The 20,950-nt window shown below is 38.9% G+C and overlaps 1 protein-coding gene across 1 annotated transcript in view; it reads left to right on the plus strand.

Moving 5' to 3' along the window:
• MEI4 (meiotic double-stranded break formation protein 4) overlaps positions 1–20,950 on the plus strand; it is a 202,754-nt gene that overhangs the window by 24,386 nt on the left and 157,418 nt on the right. The window contains exon 2 of the mRNA XM_006931862.3: positions 4,970–5,215. Coding sequence (XP_006931924.2) covers positions 4,984–5,215 — 232 coding nt within the window. The 5' untranslated portion in view covers positions 4,970–4,983. The remainder of the gene's footprint in view (positions 1–4,969; positions 5,216–20,950) is intronic.

The raw sequence follows: 20,950 nt of genomic DNA on the forward strand, positions 1-20,950 counted from the left end.
CCATTCTCCCTCTAGTGCCATGCTCCCTAGTATGTGATTAACAAAGACTTTCTTATGAGAGCCAGGGTTAAGAGCTGGTCAAGCACCCTTTTGTGACTGCCTGACCTATACTGATATATTCATTCATTAATTCACTCACTGACTCGTACTCATTCAAGTATTTAGTAGCCAGTCTGCATTGGGAGTAAAATGGCTAGTAGCCTGCTGGTTAGTCATATTGAATAAAGTTTTTCTGCCCCACCTCCAAAATCCACGGTGTCCTTTGGATTAGTGGGAGTAACACCAAACACATCTGAATGAAGGGGCATGTATCTACTTGTGGACATGAAAAGGTCTGAAGTCCACAGGCTTGGTGGAATTTGGGGAAAGCTGATGAGGGATGGAAATTTGAGAATTTATGGAACAGAATGTTTATTCCATTGACTGTGTTTCCTCAATTCTGAAGGTACTCTCCTAGTTTAAAATTTCTGAGTAGGTTTAGTGTGCTGTGATTTCATTCTTATCCCACTCACCTTCTCTCAAGCTGTAGTTGAACTGGTGGTGTATTTTACAGTTGAAGATGTCTCAGAATTGAGGTGAGCTCTACAGGCCGGAGCCTCTCATCACAACCATAAAATGACAGGTTGTAGACTTGAGGCTTCATTTAAAACGCGTCTTCATTTTTCATATAACATGTAATTTGAAAAGTATAGGATAGGAAATATATTTGTATGAGTAGACATTTTTCTGTTGTATATAACATGTTTTATAAATATTTATTGTGGAAAACTTGGAAACTGTAGAAAAGTATAAACAAGAAAATGAAATCAGACTTACTCAATTCACAGTGTTTTGTTTGTTTTGGTGAATAACCCTAATCTATCTCCCTCCCTCTTCCTTTTCTCTTTACCTGTTTTCTTTCCCTCCTCCTCCCCTCCTCCTTCCTATCTCTACATCTATCAGCATATCAATCTCAGTCTATGGATTTCTCCCCCAGTTTCCAGTTTTACTTCACTTACTGTTTTATGTTTACTCTGCAGTTAACAACATGTAGGAAATATTTTCCCATAGTTTTAAATGTTTTAAAAAACATTTTCAGTTCAATTGTACATTATGTCACAATTTAATGCATTATGTCACTTTATTGTTAAGTGTTCAAGCTGGTGACAGGTTTTGTTTTGTTTTGGTAGTTATAAATAATCCTATAGGATCATCTATGGGCACAAAATTTTGTATGTAGTCCTGGTCATTTTTTTAAGATAAAATCTTAGAATTTGTATTGCTGGCCTAAAGGGGGATACATATTTTTAAGGTGTTTGATACACATTAGAGAAATATTCTGATTGGTTACCTAAATTTAAAATTTCACTTCTTACATAGAAATTATCTGGGGCTCTTTAGTTTATGGAATTTTCATCGCTGATCTTAGGGATGAACAAACTTTAGAATTCAGGATTATAAATAAAATCTTAAAAATATAAAATCTTTAAAAAAGGAATTCAGAATTCTAATTCAAAACAGTTTGACAGTTCAGAGAATTGGTTAGTTGATGCAAAGTTTGGTAGGGGAAAATGAGGGCAGGAGAAATAGGGCAGGTAAACATCGCCAGAGCACTGTTTACAGAGTAGCCATTTCTGCATGCATTGCCAGAAGGAGAATACAGGGGTCCTGGGGAATGTGACTAGATTTTTCTGTAGCCCTATGGGGGACCTTGCCATGGTAAGGTCTGTTCCCAATTGTAAAGAAAAAAGATAGCTCATTTTGAACTAATGTTCTATTCTAAAACCACTGTTAAAATTTTGTGTTTTCTGCTGTTAAGAATTCAGAGACACTAAATACCTTCTTGGGGAACATTAAACGTTCGTTTTAATTATTTACGATAATTATTTGAGCATAAATTGAATTTTAAAAAGACTTTCTGAAAGTTACTACTGATCTTTCTTCAATTAAGTATAGAATGTGTTTGGGAAGCTCATCTTTTTTCCCATGAATTTTCAGGGGAAATAGAATTATCTTTACCTTGCAAATGGCACTCTGAGAATAGGAATGCTCTTCTTAGATAAAAACAGCACATGTGTATAAACACACACACACACTCCAAAATACGAGGAAGCAGTTTAAAAAGCTTCTGTCGGGGCGCCTCGGTGGCGCAGTCGGTTAAGCGTCCGACTTCAGCCAGGTCACGATCTCGCAGTCCGTGAGTTCGAGCCCTGCGTCAGGCTCTGGGCTGATGGCTCGGAGCCTGTTTCCGATTCTGTGTCCCCCTCTCTCTCTGCCCCTCCCCCGTTCATGCTCTGTCTCTCTCTGTCCCAAAAATAAATAAACGTTGAAAAAAAAATTTAAAATAAAAAGCTTCTGTCTAGGTTCTGTCCAGCTGTAGGTTGTAATTTTGTGTTTTTTTAGTGTAATTTATATGATAGAAGGCTGTACCAACATATCTATTAGCAATTGTTTCTCTTCACTTGTGGTACAATTCTAATTAATGTTCAGACAAGTGACCCTGGGATAGTTTTAATCCAGAAGGACTTTATAATTTGATCCTTTTATGTTGTTGACTGATATTCAGCATGGTTTGAAGACGATTAACAAATCACATATGATGACTTAAAAATCAGAGCATTTAATTAATCTGCTCGCTTAAATCAATTAATTAAATATCTTTGCAAGACAACAGGGAGTTTGCTGTGTTTTCTGCTATCCAGAGAACTTTGTTGTCTTGTGCTAATAAACAGGTTTTTTTTTCTTTTCAGGTTTTAGCCTGGATTCCCACCATTCACAAGTGAATATCAGATCCTTTTCTAACCAAAATACTTTAAATAAGTTACGTATTATTTTCATTATCGTTATTTTTATTTTTTGTCAGGACTGTTACATCTGATAGTAGGCTTATTTCTTTTTTTTTTTAAATGTTTATTTATTTTGAGAGAGAGCATGTGAGAGAGCAAGGGAGGTGCAGAGAGAGAGAATCCCAAGCAGGCTCCATGCTATCAGTGCAGAGCCTGATGTTGGGCTCGAACCCACAAACCTTGAGATCATGACCTCAGCCAAAACCGAGAGGCAGAGGCTTAACCGACTGAGCCACCCAGGTGCCCAGTAGGTTTATTTCTTTGGGGAGGGTCATCCATGCTCTGTGCTCTTGGCACACAGGTGTTTCCTGAAGCACTGAGAGGTGCTGTTCACCATTGCTGACACAGCAGATGAGGGATGAACCAGCCAAGTGAAATGGTTGCTGTGAAAGCTAAAATACGCGGAGCTATAATTCTAATTAGTTTGTCTATGTTAACAGTATCTAGTCCTGGGTGTATTATACAGCTATAAAAGGCTAAAAGTATAGCAGGTATACCTTCTTTTGGAAATCTATTCTTCATCATTTTTTTCTAATTATAATCATATGTTCATTGGTGAAAATTAGGAAAATTCAGAGAAGTATCTTCAAGAAAATAAAAATCAGTCACTCTATAGTAGAGATAAATCCCATTTACATTTTTTGTATTTCCCATTTCTTACATAATTGGGATCCTACTACATATATATAATTTTGTGCCCCCACTGTTTTAACAGTCAGCATATCATTAGTACTTTCTCATGCTAATAAAGAATATCTCTGAAAACCCTATTTGGATAGATAGTATTCATATGAATGGTCGTATCATTATTAACTATTTGGTTGTTAGCCCCAGTTTTCAATTATAAATTATTCTGTTATGAGCATATCATACATACATTTCTGTGTTGCTCTTAATTATAATAAAACAGCATTATGCTTCCTCTTAGATTGTGTATTTTCAGTGTAAACTATAGAATATCAGATAGGTACACAGTTTTGTGGGTGGTAATAAATCTGAAAGGATTTGATATGGTGGTATATGAATCGTTTTTTGAAGGATGCACAGCAGGACCTTGGCAGCTGTGAGAGTCATAGTGTCACAACTGGGGAAAATTCCAGAGCAGAGATGTGAATGGGAACGAGCTGAGACTGACTGTGTGCATCTATTTGTATGAATGTGATTTAACCACAGTGGAAGGATAGGCTTGAGAAATGGAAGAAAATAAAGTGTGAGATGTGGAGTAAAGAATTTGAACTTGTTAGTAGAATAGATGTGGCAACCAAAGTCCTAAATTTTCTGGACCATTGTGCTATTCATTACCAATTTTTATGCAGCACATTTTATGTGCCAAGCTCCCCCTTGTGGAGGTCCACAAGGGGTTTATACTTCGGTATCGGTTGTCGTATTCATCCAGTGAAGGCAGTGTGTGTCCTCACAGATACATTCCTATAGTTAGACTGTGATGTAGTACTACTTTGGAAAAGTACGCTCATGGTGGCAGTTGGAAATCTTTGGAGGCACAGAATCAGAGCAGAGCCACAATTTAAACGATGCAAATATTTTAAAGATTGTTCTCAGTATCATTGGAGGGGCGTGGTTAAAGGCAGCAATGTAGTACTAAGTAGTTAATGGTTCAATCGGGAAGCAGGGACTGTGAGACTTAGCAGAATGAGTTGGAACAGAAGGGCTTACGTTTAAAGAAATGGTTTAATTTAGTGGTTCTGATTACAGAGTAGACCCTTCAAAATGTAAGAGCCTCAGTGCCTATCCCAGCTTTGGTAGATCTGAATTTTGGGGAGCTGGGACCAAATATATGTAAATGTATGTATTTAAAAACCTCCCTTAGAGATTCTGAAGTGTGCCTCTGGTTAGAAAACACTAAATGAATTAATGTGTGTTTTTTCCACCCCAAGAATTTGTCAGATTGTCTGAACCTGTGGTTTTGAATTTTAATACACTTAGTATTCATGTATGTGCATTTTACTTTTGCATATTTTTCGTACTCTTTTCAGTTCCTGAGAAATTTTTTTCTGTTACTTGGTGTCAAGTTGTATTACAAACTTACTAATTAGTGGTACTCTGCAAAATCAATTTTGAGCAAATGAAATGCACTCCAAAAGTTAAAAGGAATTTCTGTAACTTTTTTCCTTACTAACTCATAGGGACAAAAGCCAGGATGGATGATCAAGCATGGTATTTGAGAACTTCAAAGCTGGCTCTGGCTGTGGCCATTATCCGCTCAAAACCAGCAGACAAAAGCAGCAGAGAATACACAGAGCACCTTGCGAAGGTGGTGTCTGAGCAGGAGTCAACATGGAGATCAAAAGTCGAAGCCTTGGAAACTGAAGTTCTGCAATTACGTCAAAAACTTCTTCTGAGCAGGATGTGTTCAGGATTGCTTGAGACTGGTGAGTGTATGAAATTGTCTTCTGGTAATATATCATTATGGTTTTTTTAATTGTTTATTTTTAATTTAGTGTAATTTTTTAAAAAATTGAGTATAGGGGTGCCAGGGTGGCTCAGTCGGTTGAGTGTCTGACTCTTGATTTCTGCTCGGGTCATGATCCCCGGGTCGTGGGATCGAGCCCTGCCTTGGGCTACCGGGCTGAGCATGGAGCCTGCTTGAGATTGTTTCTCTCCCTCTGCCCTTCTTCCCCTCACTCTCTTTCTTTCTTAAAAATAAATAAATAAATAAATAAATAAATAAATAAATAAATAAATAAATAAATTGAGTATAGTTGGCACACAATGTTACATTAGTTTCAGATGTACAGTTTGGTGATTCCATAGCTCTATATGTTATGCTGTGCTCACCATAAGTATAGCCATCATCTCTCCTGTTATATTGCTATTACAATATTACCAACTCTATTCCTTATGCTGTGTCTTTTATTTCTGTGACTTAATGCATATCAGAGGCCAGTATCTCCCTCCCTTTTCACTCATTTTACCTAGTCTCCTGGCCCCCTCCCCTCTGGCAACTATCAATTTGTTGTCAAGGGTCTGATTCTGCTTTACAAAAAGCAGATTCTTTTTTTTTTTATTCTTTTTTTGTTTTTTCTTTATTTCTTTTTTTTGTTTATTCTTTTTTTTTTTAAGACTCTATTGATGAGAGGAATCAGGTGGTAATTACTTTCTCAGTCTGACTTATTTCACTTGTATAATACCCTGGGGGGGGGGTGGTATAATGCCCTAGGATATACCTTCTAGGGTAGTATCATACCTCAGATGACATGATCTCATCCTTTTTATGGCTGTATAATATTTCTCTCTCTCTCCTCTCTCTCTCTCTTTCTGTGTGTGTGTGTGTATAACATTTTCCTTACACATTTGTCTATTGATGTACACTTAGGTTGCTTCCATTTCTTGGCTATTGTAAATAATGCTGCAATAAACATAGGGGTTATATGTAAGTGATGAATCACTAAATTCCATACCTGAAAGCAATTTTACCATAACCATATATATATATATATATATATATATATATATATATATATATATATATATTAGAATTTAGATAAAAACTTGAAAAAACCATAGAGGTACATGTATCTTTTCTTGCTAAGTTTTCATTTTCTCCGGGTAAATATCCAACAGTGGAACTACTAAATCATATAATATTTCTATTTTTAATTTTTTGAGGAAACCCCATACCATTTTCTACAGTGGTTATACCAATTCTGTTTTATTTAATCTTCACAATTATTTAGAAATTGGTTAGTTTTCTAAAACTAGACTTCTTCTTGCCCTATAAAGATGTTTTTATTTGTAGTTGTTCATTAAAAGTTTATTGTTACTTCCTAATGAATGGGGCTACATTAGACATTGGGGTGGAGTTGGAGAATGAAAGTAATGTAGATGTAAAGGCAGTAATGTTTTAAGTTTACTGGATAAAAAAATTTTTAAATCTCATTACTCAACCTTATCATTTTACTATGTATGTTATGTTACACTTATATTAAATAATTCATCCAGCAGTCATATATCAAGGACCAGCAATGGACCAGTATGCAGTGGGTGGTGAGGACCCCAAAAAAACCACTTAAGGTGCTGTCCTACCATTGAGTACCTACAATTCTTGCAGGAAAATGTAGCTTTAAATAATTTACTCAGTATGATAAATACTTTAATAAAGATATTGACAAAGCACAGTGGAGGAAGCCATTCATTCTGCCTGGTTTTTGGAAAGACTTCTCAGGTCTGGCCCTCAAGGATCTATCTACTAGTCAGTGGTCACAGAATGTGCAGCAACAGGCAGGAACATAATCAAAGGCAGGATACTTGCCTTTTTAGGATACTTGCAGCATTACATTTCAGAAGTGGCCAGAACACCACGTAGGAGAAAGGAAGAGAGGTGAATTGGGACCAGGTTCAGAAGGACCTTGAATGTCAACCCAAGGGCTGTTTTATTTTATTCCCTATAGTAAGTTTACTGTGCGATTTATGGTCTCCCTACCACCCTTGTGAGAGTTGGAAGCAGGGAACTCTTAATAATTACACTGGGACAATAGGCAGAAACCAGGACTCACTTGAGCAAGCTGGAACCTGTGGTTACTCCATTCATCAGGAGCCATACAACTTTTTTGATGCACAGAATTGACCCTTGTATTGGGACTGGAAAACAATTCTGGTGATTTTTAAAGAATGTAAACCAGATCATGTGACTCCCTTGCTGAAAACTTCTCCCTGGCTTCCAATCATGCTTCACATTAGATTCAGACTTACGATCATGGCCTGTGATGCTGTGGGTGATTTCACCTCTATTTACCTCTCCCACCTTGTCCCATACAACCTTATGTCCCATACATTAGGCCCTAGTTACCATGGGCTTCCTTCCAGCCTTGGACCTTTGTTATGTTTGTCTTTTTGACTCTCTTTGTGACTGGCTTCTTCCCTTCCTACAGGTCTTATTCTAAATAACACCTCCTGGGGGTGCCTAGTTGGCTCAGTTGGTTAAGCGTCCAAATTAATCTCAGGTCATGATCTCAGGTTCATGAGTTTGAGCCCCATGTCAGGCTCTGTGCTGACAGCTTTGGATTCTGTGTCTCCCTCTCTCTCTGCCCCTCTCCCACTCATGCTCTGTCTCTCTCTCTCTCTCTCTCTCTCTCTCTCTCTCTCTCTCTGTCTCGCTCAAAAATAAACATTAAAAAAATTTAAAAAAATCGAAATGACACCTCCTCAATGACCACTCTATACACATAGCATTACCCACTAGTTTTTTTTTTTTTTTTTTTTTTTTTTACCCAAACATCCCCTGTGGACTATTTGTTTGTTTACCTAGTTGGTGCCTTATCTCCTGAACTAAAGTTTAAGTTCAATGAGGAGTGGGTCTTTGATTTGCTGAGCACCCTCTACTAAATGCCCACCCCAAAGCCTGACACACAGTAGGTGCTCAATAAATATTTGTCACATGGCCATGGAGCAAAGAAGGTGTTTCTGGTCATAGCAATGATTCGAGGGAAGGATACCAGTTTTAAACATTTTACCAAAACCCATATGAAGAATGATGAATTTAAATCAACCCATGATAGAACTGAAAGGAGGTGAGACATTTAGGAACGATTTCAGAGTAGACACTTCAGATATTTGTAAATGATGTCAGAGAGTGATTAGGGACATGGAGGCATTTGGGATAGTGAGGTCTCCAATCCCCGTTTATTGAATTTATTGCAATGCTTTGAATCTTGAAAGTGAACACAGAAATAAGTTTATAGGATAAAATGTGGAGTTAAGGTTTGTCTGAGTATAGGCTAGTTCCTGAATATATAGGGATTATGTAGAAGGAAGGTGGAAGGATGGTTCTTAGAGTCAAAGGGGATGATGAACAGGCTGGAAATACAGACATAGACTTAGGATCCACTGACATTTAAGTAATAGTTGAAGTCTCAGCCAAGGATGAGACTTGCAGGGAGGACAGAGCTGGGAGGTTGGGGGTGTTGTGGGTCCCAATATTCCAGGGATGGGCATGGGAAAATGAGCCATGAAAAGAATATGACTGTCCCATTAGGAATGTCACCTAATGATTACACATTAGCAGGTGTAGTACACATATGATTGCTGTGGGGAATAGGGTACTCACTAACTTTACTTTTGGGTATTATCAGGAAAATCTGCTAACCTAATACACAGATGTTACTAAAATCTCATTATTATGTGAGTGAAAATAGTGTTATAGAATTTATAGCCACATTTTAGTCTCTCTAGAGTCTTTCTAGGTAATGGGCTCTTTGTACTCAATGAATGCAAACACAATCAATATTCTTAATTTTTTTATGTGCAGTTATATGATTAATAGAATGGCACACAAACATTTCCAGTAATCTTAAACAGACTCTTAAGAACATCTGTGATATCAAAACCGTTGTTTACCATCAAGGGTCTGTTTATACCGCTGCTCTAGTGGTGTGCATGATTTGTTTGGAACATGAGTATGCCTGACAGTGAGAACCTAGGTGAGAACTTGTTCTCACACCGAAAACTTTCACTTACAATGCCTGTGAGAGAAATCTTCAACTACCTTACAATTAAAATCAGTTTTACTCGCAGCAGGAGATATAGGTAAAGCGTTTCCACACAGATGTTTGGAAGTAACTTGTCTCTCCATCTGTTAGCTTAAACTTGAAAAATGAAGAATAAATAGATGGATTCAGATAGAGTCGCTATTAAAGGGGAAGGAACAAAACCTAACAAAGGGGGGTATTAGGTTGATAGGAAAATAAAAAAGGAACACAGCTGTTATTTAAAGATACATAATTTGAGGGGCACCTGGGTGGCTCAGTCGGTTAAATGTCCGACTTCAGCTCAGGTCATGATCTCACAGCTCTTGAGTTGGAGCCCCACGTCGGGCTCTGTGCTGACAGCTCGGAGCCTGGAGCCTGCTTCGGATTCTGTGTCTCCATCTCTCTCTGCCCCTCCCCTGCTCATGCTCTGTCTCTCTCTCTGTCAAAAATAAATAAACATTAAAAAAGATAAAGACATATAATTTGAAAGACTGATGTAACTTACTCTAAGAAAACTCCATACCTGAGATTCAAAACAATATTATAGATATATTTATAATTTTTTAACATTTTTATTTATTTTTGAAAGGATGAACTGGGGAGGGGCAGAGAGAGAGAGAGAGAGAGAGAGAGAGAGAGAGAGAGAGAGAGACAGGATCTGAAGCAGGCCCCCCGTGCTGACAGCAGAAAGCACAAAGAGGGGATTGAACTCATAAACCATTAGATCATAACCTGAGCTGAAGTCGGACGCTGAACCCACTGAGCCACTCAGGCACTCCTAGATATATTTAGATTATCAAATATTGTTGATTGGGATTTTCAGGATTGCTTTACATATGCAACTGTTCTCAAATGTTTAGAGACAGCAGGCCCTCAATAAATGTTGAATGGGATGCTTCTTGACAGATTGACAGAGGCTGGGGAACTTAATTTATAGCATCAACTATCCATTGAAACAACTGAGCAACCCAGAATTCAATAAAGCAGAGCTGAAATGGCAAAGTAAACAAATAAGAAAGTATGATATAGTTTATCCAGCATTTTGGGAGCTCAGCTATGTCTTTATTCTGATTTATTTTCCCACAGCTTCTTAGAGAGAGATATACTTCTTTATTATATTTATTAAACATAATAATACACAGACTGTACACAGAAGGGATAAATAGAACTTGTTCTTAGAATTCTGCTACATTGTAATTTTACTTAAATGCTCCTTAGTAGTGGGAGGAAGGAAGGGAGGAAGGATCAAAGAAGCCCAGATAATCCATTGACACATTTCCCAAAATCATTTTGGGTGATGTGTGGCAGGTGCAGTTAGTTGTCTACTCAATATTTAGCTTTCTGCTTCCTTCCTAAAGCACTCCAATTTTGTTTTGAAGAGATGTGCTTATTCCCAGTGGGTTAATCCATGAAGGGCTTAGATTTGTTTTGTCAATATTGTTCTAAGGTTGGGCAGGGGCCAGTGAAAGGTAAAAAGCAATCTTCTGAGCTTTTGATAAAGATTTGCCTCTTTGTATGAATAGACTGAGGCTCATGAAAGAGAGCAATTAAATTTTTTTTTTTTTTATGTCAGCCACTTGTTTCCTGTATGCGGCACTGCCAATTGAAGATACGGAGCCTGGATCTGTGGTAGCCAGTTTGCAACTGTGAGGCAATATTGAGAAATTAATGCCAGCACATTGAGGATAGTGAAATAGTTGGGTGAAAAGAACCTGGGTCCTTCCTGACATTGCTAAGCAATTAAAGCAACGCTAGGATTACTTTATTAGGAATGTTTAAAAAGACAAACAGGGGTTTAATCCATTGTGTCCATGTGTTTCCTTCCTTGTATCTGAGCACATCCTAATTTGTAGAGTGGAGAAGGGGTGGAGGTCATGAATAAATTAGACCAGCGCTACTTTTTCTTTAGCCGAGAGTCTTCTTGATCTATAGGGGAGGAAATGAGTGAGAAAAACTATGTTCTTTGTTCTACAACAGCTTCCTGTTAAAGATGGCTTCATAACGTTGGCAAGAATTTCATGTGTCTGAGTAGGTAAGTGAGGGAGACCCAGAGCATAGAGACTGGCCACTAACAGGCATTAGTGGGTGTTCTTAATTGTTGACTAGGGATTGAAGAGGACATAGTAGCAGGGGCAGGGCCTTATTAGTGGGATAAATGGCGTTGAACTTCAATGAGCAGATTTAGGATTAAAACTTGAGTGTGTATATGTGTGCGTGAAGGTGGGACAAGCAAGGGGAATCTGGGCAGTTGCAATTATACAGTAATTTGGCATTCATGGGAGGGAAGTAGATAGATGAAGTGTCAGGTATATGCTTTTTCCCCTATAATTAAATTTTTTTTTAATGTTTATTTATTTTCGAGAGACAGAGACAGAACATGAGCCGGGGAAAGGCAGAGAGAGAGGGAGACACAGAATCCGAAACAGGCTCCAGGCTCTGAGCTGTCAGCACAGAGCCCAACTCGGGGCTCGAACCCATGGACCGCAAGATCTTGACCTGAACTGAAGTCAGTCACTTAACCAACTGAACCACCCAGGAGAGAGACAGAGAGAGATAGAGCATGGGCACGGGAGGGGCAGAGAGAGGAGGAGACACAGAATCTGAAGCAGGCTCCAGGCTCTGGGCTATCAGCACAGAGCCTGATGTGGGGCTCAAACCCATGAACTGTGAGATATGACCTGAGCCGAAGTCGGATGCTCAACCGACCCAGCCACCAAGGCGCCCCACTCCCCCCTACAATTTTGTCTTCATAGATGAGAGATAGGCCCTGGATGAGCAGATGGCTATAGTGAAAAGAAAGTGAGAGACAATGAAACCAGATTAGTTCATTGATTTCCATGTTTATTTAGTAAATGTTCACTGAATGCAGACCTCATATCTAGAGTGTTTGGGGGTGGGTGGTGGTGGTGTGCTCAGCAGCACTATTATTTTCAGTTGGACTTAGCTTTTCTAAGTTTGGGGTCCTAGGAAACAACTGACTGACTAGATGGCTTTAGAAGCTTCCCTTCCCTCTAGCTGACAATGCTTAAGTTTTCCCACCCCCTGGTCTGTTGTCCCCTTTACTGCTTTATACTCTGAGGATCCAATCCTCAGTACTCCCATTACCTGCCCCAGATCCTACTTCTCATGTTGTATGAGCCTGGATTCAGGAAAAGGCTTTTAGCTACATCGGTGTTGATGAGGGGTCAGGAAGGGGCTGGACATCGTAGTGACCTGTGTGCACTTTGCCAGACCCAGCACGGAGCTTGTCTTTGTCTCCTGATTGCTGCTACTTTTCTGGTCCTGGCTTACTCAGCCTCTGTCCCATGCCACCCTGTCCCAAACCACATACTGAGGAGACATCAGAAATAACTGACATCCAGTCATGGTTTTGGAGCTCAGTGTTTATATGTTGGGGCATTCACTGTTTTACGGATGCTGAAAGAGCATGGAAAATGAATGCATAAGTATTTCTCATCTTAGTTTTTACATAGGCTTTTATGATATAAATTATCAAATATAATGGAAATTTTCTTAAAATTGCAATTTATTTGAAACATACATGCATTATGTACATGAATGTTAGAAAATGTGCCTCTAATTTAATATGGATTCTAATGAGAGCCTCCAAAATAAAGTACATTTATAATTACACATCAGAGATGCTTTACTCATTACATAAAAATTGAATTAATCTTCTGATATTAGAGACCATCAACATACAGAGAAATTAAGGTTAAAAAAAGCTCAGAATATAGTAAATGGCTTTAGTAGTGACAAGGCAATCCTTTAGACATGTAAACATCTCAGTTATCACAAGAGCTGGCTCCCATAGGAATGGGGGTGGAGAGAGGGAGCAGGAAGGGCCACAGGAGTACCAGGGAGGGCCTGGGCCTGAAAGAAACAAGGAGCTCCGGAGGCTGGGCTCAGGTGAGGGCAGTGTTCCAGGTGGACATCATCAGCCCTGCTCTTCCTCGTATGAGGCTCTGAATCTCACTGTGTGTCACAACCATCTTCTTTGTCTGAGCTGCATTCCAGGGAGGTATCGTGAATGTCCAGGTAATCCCCTAATTAGGGCGACTCTACTTTGTATCTCTGGATTCTTTCTACTTCTCTCCAGTCCAGTGCCACGACCTTGGTCCTGTCTGATTTATCCCAGTTAGACTCCGTGTTTAGAGTTGAAGCCTTGACCTTGGTCCTGCCTGATTTATCCCAGTTAGACTCCATGTTTAGAGTCGTAGCCTTGCCACTTTCAAAGCTAGATTGTAGCCCAGACTCAAGCCTTCTCATTTACTTCAGGTTAAATCTACAGCTCTTAAAATAGGCTGCAAGTTTCTCCACTATTTGGCGCTTGCTTTCTTCTCTAGCCCAACCTGTCATCACTATGTCCTCGACATTCTGCACTGAAATGCGCAAAATTTCTTTCACTTTACTCGAATCCACCTTGTTCTCTTTCAGTTCTAGGCTTTTACACGTGTTGTTTCTCTCTGTAGGATATGTTCTTCCAATCCTTTTTGTCTGGTTGTGAGCTATTCTTTTTTTCTGATGTAGTTTTAATACCCTTTCTGCCTTTGCTGACTGCCTCCTTAGACTAGATTAGATTCTCCTGCTGGGGGACTATACTATTCTGTACTTTTCACAGCATTTGTGAGCCAAATTGTAATTGTTTAAGCAGCCTGTCTTCCCTGTAGGACCTAAAGCCCATGCTTGCAGGAGTGTGCTTTTTCTCATCACTGCTGTATTTGTAGGGTTAGCACAATGCCTGGCATGAGGTAGTGGGCGGCTGGGTGGGGGAACTTGGGGATATTTGTTGAATGAATAAGTTTAGACATGGTTTATGTGAGTGTTATTACCTGGAACAAAGGGGCCTGGCTGATTTGTCATTTCTGGGTATCTACAAAACCACTATAGTGCTGGAGGAGGATCAGGAGAGCAAGACCAAAGCATCCTAGGGAAGGAGATACTCACTAAGGTAGGGTGAGTGTCAGGGCTCCTACCTTTGAGGGAGCCATGTGTGCATAGATAGTTTGACCAGAACTGGAGAAATGGAGAGTGAGAATTCTGTCTTCTCATCTATGGAACAAAAGCTAAAACTGTTCAAAATACCTTTGAACTCCAGGATCTTTTTCAGTGTAATTTTTTTGAATAGTTTAACCTGTGGTAAACTTTAATCTGGCCCTTATATTTAGGATTATGTTTATTTTTTGCAGGTTTTGTCTGTGTTTTTAAATGCCCTGCTGTTTCTCTGGATTTGATTTTGTAGATTCTGTTAGAAATCTAAAGGTATCATTGAGGATTCTGAATTTAATATTTTGACCCTAGACATCTTGAAATTTATTTTTTACAATAAATTCATTGTGGAGTGAGTAGAATCCAGTTAGATGACCACGGACTGTTGTTTAGACTGGGAAAATTAATGGAGTAATAGCAATTTCATTATCAAAGCAAGACGGAAACTGGGTAAATAGGGTAAATGGGAGAAGGCTTGAGATTCTACAGTTCTGATAATCTCTCAGGTGATGTTGATAGTGCTGGTCTGAGGACTAGAGTTTGAGTAGCAAAGGACTGTGGACTGTTTTGGGGTGGAGTTTGTTTGTGAAGGGAAGGAGAAGAGGTAGGTTGGTAGCTGGAGAGGGGGCAAAGTAGAGAGAAAGTTTTTTATTGTTAACATAGAAAAGACATCAGCACGCTGGTACCTTGGTAGGAAGGAATTAGTAGAGAGGGGACAGTGGAAGATTTGGTAGGAAGAGGACAGTAAAGGAATCACAAGGGCTTGGGACCCGAATCCCAGAAGAAATATGGAGCACAAGTGTTGGGCCTGGCCCTGGACCTCAAGAAGGGGCCAACATTTCTTCTTCTGAGACTCTTTTGAAGGTAGGAGTAGGTGCCCCTTGATTCGTGTTTTTGCTGAGTTCATTCCTGGCAGCTGTCATGTAAAGTTCATTTTTGTTCCCTTCTCCTCCTCCAGCGTCCCTCAGTCTCCAATCTGTCCCGCTGTTCCGTTGTTGCTGTTTCAAACTGCTTTTGGATTTTCATTCTCGTATTTCTTTGCCTGCTGCTTCAACTCTTGTCTCAGCCATCTCCACCTGGTGCCTCGGTTGTAGAAAATTAAATGAGGAAAGCAGAATTAAGTAACTTGCCAAAGGCCAAACAGATAGTAAGTGGAGTGGAATTCTTGTAAAATTCTGGAACAGTGCTTTTCTAGTACTTTGAGGTGTTTTCTTAAACTGGTGGTTCTCAAAGTGTGGCCCCCGGCCAGCTGCATCAGTATCAGGTGAGACCTTGTTAAAAATGCAGATTCTCAATCCCACCCTTTGCTTACCGTAATCAGAAACTCTGGGGGGTAGAGCCCAGCGACCTGTGGCTTAACAGATCCTCCAACTGATTCTGATGAAAACTGAAGTTTGAGAACCCCTGGTTTAAATAAATTAAAGTGAAATATATGTTCAGGGAACATAATAAGACCTCTCCAGAAAATGGGTCAGTAGAAACCTATTCATCCCCTGTTTAAAACATGTAAGTGATAAATCCAGAGGGATTTGTAGGCTAGCCTCTGAAAGATGTCTTAATACCAATAGATAATATTTGGCCCTGGTCACCCAAGAATTGAGAAAGTGTTCACTGAGAGCCTGAAGGAGCTCTGACAGATAGTAGAAATTAGAGAAAATGAACAAACAAAAACTAGTAACCTTGACATCATTCTAACAACTGTGTTTCATAGTGTTCCATACTGTTCAGTGAAATATGTGTATAAATATAATAGGAATCCAAGGAATGGATACTGTTGATTTTTGATGTAGGAGAACTTCTCTCTTCCTTCTTTATCCCCTTTCCCTTCTTTCCCTCCCTCCCTCCCTCCATCCTTACTTCCCTCATCCCATCCTCATAAGCGCTGGTATGTGCTATCATAGAAGATTCTGGATACAGATATCCTGGTATATAAGATGTGCATTTGTGTAAGATAGCCCCTCCCCTTTTTTGCAGGGGAAACATCCTTTTTAATATCTGTTTTAAGTAATTTTGAATACATCTTGTAGAGGAAAATTTTGGGATCAGAAATGTAGGATGCTTTATCCTAAAATTCAGTAGAAAGCCTTAAATTCTGATTATACTATTTTACCAATCCTTAAAAAGTACATAAAGTAACATAGCTAAAAAGAACTGTATTGCAGCAAATGAATGCTAGCGTTTTCCAGGCAATAAGACAAAACACATTTATTCATAAATAAAGTCTCGTATCATGTCTGTGGAACAATAAACACACACACTTGCATTATATTCTTGGTCATACTGAGAAGTAAATAGCTAACTTCAGTACAAAATGAATTTGAATGAATTCCTAAATTGAATATGAAGACAAAGCAAGGGTCTCAGTGAAAGTGGCAGAAAACCAGCAGCAAAGTACTGCGCTTGGGGAGTGAATATGTGTAGGGGAGGGGCTGCACAGGGGACCACCCTTGGCTCTTCTATCATTTATGTGGGAGGGCTCATTACCAGGAGGAGCCTCGTTATGCTTCCCTTATACTGCAGGGAGATGGTGGTCTTTTCACTCAGGTCTCCTGTTTTGGAAACCTCATTTATGTGAATTTTAAAATTTAAACTGCTTGCAAGCATTTCTTAGAGTTAGCATGAAAAAAAAAAATACATCAGAGAGCACTCAGCTGTGGGGTATGTGGGCTGTGAGGGAGACCCAGGTTGCGAGCCGCTCTCAACTATTCAGTGAATCCATTGTTTCCCATCATCAATTATTTTATAGTGAGCATGTGATAATTTTTCTTGTTTTCAGTCTCTCCCATTTCTCTCGGAGTCAGAGAGAAGGATTGCCTATGTGTCTTTAATACATTCAGACCATGTCTGCCAAGTTTTACACTTTGAAATAAAGAAGGGAAAGATTGCTTCCAGAGAAAGCTGGTTCTTCATGCTTGTAGAAGCCTAGCTGTAACAATTCTGCATTACTCTTTTAATTAATAAGTCACATGAAGAACAAAGACTAAGTTGCTTTTGTGCCCTCCCTTGGTGCTTGATTCAACAAGATCTTTCACACAGTGGTTTTTCAAAGATGTTTCTGGGCTTGATATTTGATTTATCATTACTGGTTAGGCTTGTAAATATTTGTAGCAGAAATAATTTTTGTGACCTAAGGCCAGGTTTTCTATGTAAAATGCAATATAAGACATACAAAATGTCAACATTTTATATCAGTTTGACAACTAACCACAGTGGTGTAGAAGTAACTGATAAAAATTTGAACAATGCTTCTGATCCTTCTACATACTTTTTATTATATTTGAAGTTTTTCTAATTCATCAATAAAGCAGAATATACAGAATTTAGGTCCCTTTCTCCTTTCCATTGATACTCCAGTAACAGGAAAAAGTGACCTTATTCTTCAACCCAGGTCATACAAATCAGATGATATTTTGCATATTTTAATAAACTGTTTTGCTAATAATTGTGCCTTTAATAACTCTGAAGTTACTTCTACCTGTGTACTTTATGAAGTGTTTATCCTGTGAACCGCAAGGTGTCTCATCATATCGGTAATTTCCAAGCAGGAGTCAGTCCAAAGTAGGCCAAGTCCACGCTGGTGAGCTGCTTTGTGTGGCTGTGCAGCTCTCTGATGTCTGATGGGGCGAGAAATACAGCAGGAGCCGGACCTGGAGAACTGTATGCTTCAGTGATCTGTACTTTTCCAGTTCCTCTGAAATTTTTCTTTAAAGAAGTGCTTCGTCCGTGTACAGACGTCTGTGATGGTGAACACAGTGATAACAAACTTAACGGCTCACTTACCTTTTTAACAGCAAATGCCATATGAATCTAGGCCTTTTGTACCTATAGGTCCATGTGAAAAAGAAAAGTACCATTAGTCAGATTTGCAACTTTAAATTTCAAATTTTATTTTTATTTTTAAAGTGTCTTTCTGAAAGACTTTGCCTTCTTTGTAGACGTGAGGCTAGAGTTTCAGACGGTGGCCCTGAACCCTCCCTGTGCCTTAGAATCGCCTGAGGGGCTCTTAAAAATCCTAAATGCCTGGGTTTCCCCCCAGGCCAATTATATCATAATCTCTGTGGATTGGATTGAAGCATCAGTATTCTTTAGTAATCTCTAGGTTATTCTAAAGTACCCTCAGGATTGAGAACCACTGGTGTAGGCAAACTTTTATTTTTTATTATTATTACTTTTTTAATGTTTATTTATTTTGAAAGAGAGAGCACACGCTCATGCGTGCGCACGTGCACGCACACACACACACACACACACACACACACACACACACACACACACCAGCAGGGGAGCGGCAGAGAAAGAGGGAAGGAGAATCCCAAGCAGGCTCTTCACTGTGAGCACTGAGCCCGACTCAGCGCTTGAACTCATGAATCATAAGATCATGACCTGAGCCGAGATCCAGAGTCAGACGACTAACTGACTAAACCACCCAGACGTCTCTAAGGCAAACTTTTATATTCTATATTTAACTCAAATGTTCGTATTACCCGTTTTCATTGTTAATCCTACCTAGTTTTAATACCCTTATTTCACTAGGGCTATCTCTGCGGTATGCTGCAAATCTTTATTAGAGTAGAAGACACTGCTTTTGGCCCACTGGGGGGAAACATCTGACTATAAAATTAGTCTACATTAATGTCTTGACACCGGTGAGAGGGGACGGTGGGTCTGTAGGCAGCTGGGGGAAGGACCGTTTAGTTGTCTTCATACATGTTTGGGTATACTCACAACATGGATGGGTTTGAAGTTGGGTCCTAGGTGGGCATCTCAAGCCTTTTTGTGTGAATAGTGAGCAACTATGAAGTGAAAACTGGCATTTGTTCCAATCCATTTTTTTTTCTTCTCCTGTAAGTGTAAATAGTAGCAGATAGCTCCTTTTACCCTGTAAAAGCAATGTCATAAGGCATTTGTTTTTAAAAATTAGGGAATAGTTGTATCTCTGTTCTTCCTTCAGTATTATTTGTTTATTATAGTAGGTAGCTTATTGAACAGGTTGTGGTGCACTTGTAAAATGGATCTCCTTATGTGATTGCCATTATTTCATTACTGTTCAGAGTCCTTGAGTTAGTAGTAATACTTAGCAGCCTGTGATGAGTCAAAAAGCCTCTGGAGAAAGGTCAACTCACGTGTAATAGGTGACTTCTTGTATAAGTAGGCTATAAAATCTTATCGGCAATACTTTTGAGACTTTTCTGAGAAATCCTATATACATTGATACAGAGATGTTTTCTACTGTGTGATTTGTCAGTAAATATTTAAGTAACAGGGCACTTGCTTTTACACACAAACACACTCCTTAGTTGTTACACTATAAGCCTTGTGGCAGCATGGTTGTAATTTAGGATTTTGTTAACAGTGTTAACTTTACCAAAAATTCTCAGCTATTAAAATTTCTCAGATAACTAAGAAAATATATTTTAAATAGTTCCATAGTAAATACTCTTTTTTTCTCCAACTATTTAAAATTTTCTACATTTATTGGGAAGTAGTACAGTATTTATGGCATGAATATCATGGAGTTATTTGTTTACCAGAAGGCATCTGGGAAGAAAATAGAAATGATGTGATTGTAACATCCATACTGACACACGTTTGAATAAAGAAAGGGTGATGCCTAGAGCACCATACTTAACATATAACAATTTAATGCACTAATGAATGCTCATCATCAAGGTCAAGCATGCAGGAGATACTCAACGATTATTTTAAGAATGCACAATCATAAATGAGGGAAGAAAGATCCAACAGAGGGCACGGAGGTGTTATTGATGGTGGGAAGGGTTGCTGAGGGCAAACTCTGGAGGTAGATTGCTCATTGGGAAGAGCAAGAGGGTTGGAGTTAGATGAATCTGGGTAGAATATCAGCTCTACCAACATTAACTAAGTTCTTTTAGGCAAATCATAGATCTCACACGAAACACACTTTTCTCCTCTATAAAATGAGGATGATGATGAGAAGGAAAAAGATGGACAATCAAGGTTAATGGAGAATGCTTGGCACCAAGCTTCCTGATGCAAGGACAAAAAGTAAATACGTTTCCTTCCTCCTTGGCCTTGGTAGTCTGCTGGGAATTGCCATTGATTGCTTAGCAGCAGACGAACCTATTTTTTTTTTCCTTTGGACATGAGAATTTTATTATTTAAATCTGTCTTGCAAAGACCTGGATCTATCTGGTTTAGCAGATTCTACTAGTAGGAAAGAAAAGAACAAAGGTTTAAGGGTGTTTAAGGTTTTTTTCTTTCCAGTAGTAAAACTTTTCTCAGTTCCAGTCCATTAGCAAACGTGGAAGGTCCTCAGGCCTGGCAGCCTGATTTCTTTCAGTAAACTGCTTAGAAAATTTTGTAGGAATTCAGCTGCTACTCTGTTTAATTATTTTGAGAGATACATTAATGGAACTTGATTTTCATTCTCTGTCTCTATATTGTTACAAAAAGTCCTAATCTGATTTCTGTCCTGTTTTGATTTCTCAGTCATATAATTCGATGTGTTCTCCTTCCACAATGAACCCTGTGATTTTTCTTTCATCGGGAAAATGTCATCACTCCTTCCTTGACTGTTTCAAGAGGGTTCTCTATAGGTTATCTGTCACACACCTTATTTATTTATTTATTTATTTATTTATTTATTTTGCCTCTGCAATTTCTTCTAAGATA

Source organism: Felis catus, chromosome B2, assembly GCF_018350175.1.
Source record: "Felis catus isolate Fca126 chromosome B2, F.catus_Fca126_mat1.0, whole genome shotgun sequence".
Classification (NCBI taxonomy): Eukaryota; Metazoa; Chordata; class Mammalia; order Carnivora; family Felidae; genus Felis; species Felis catus.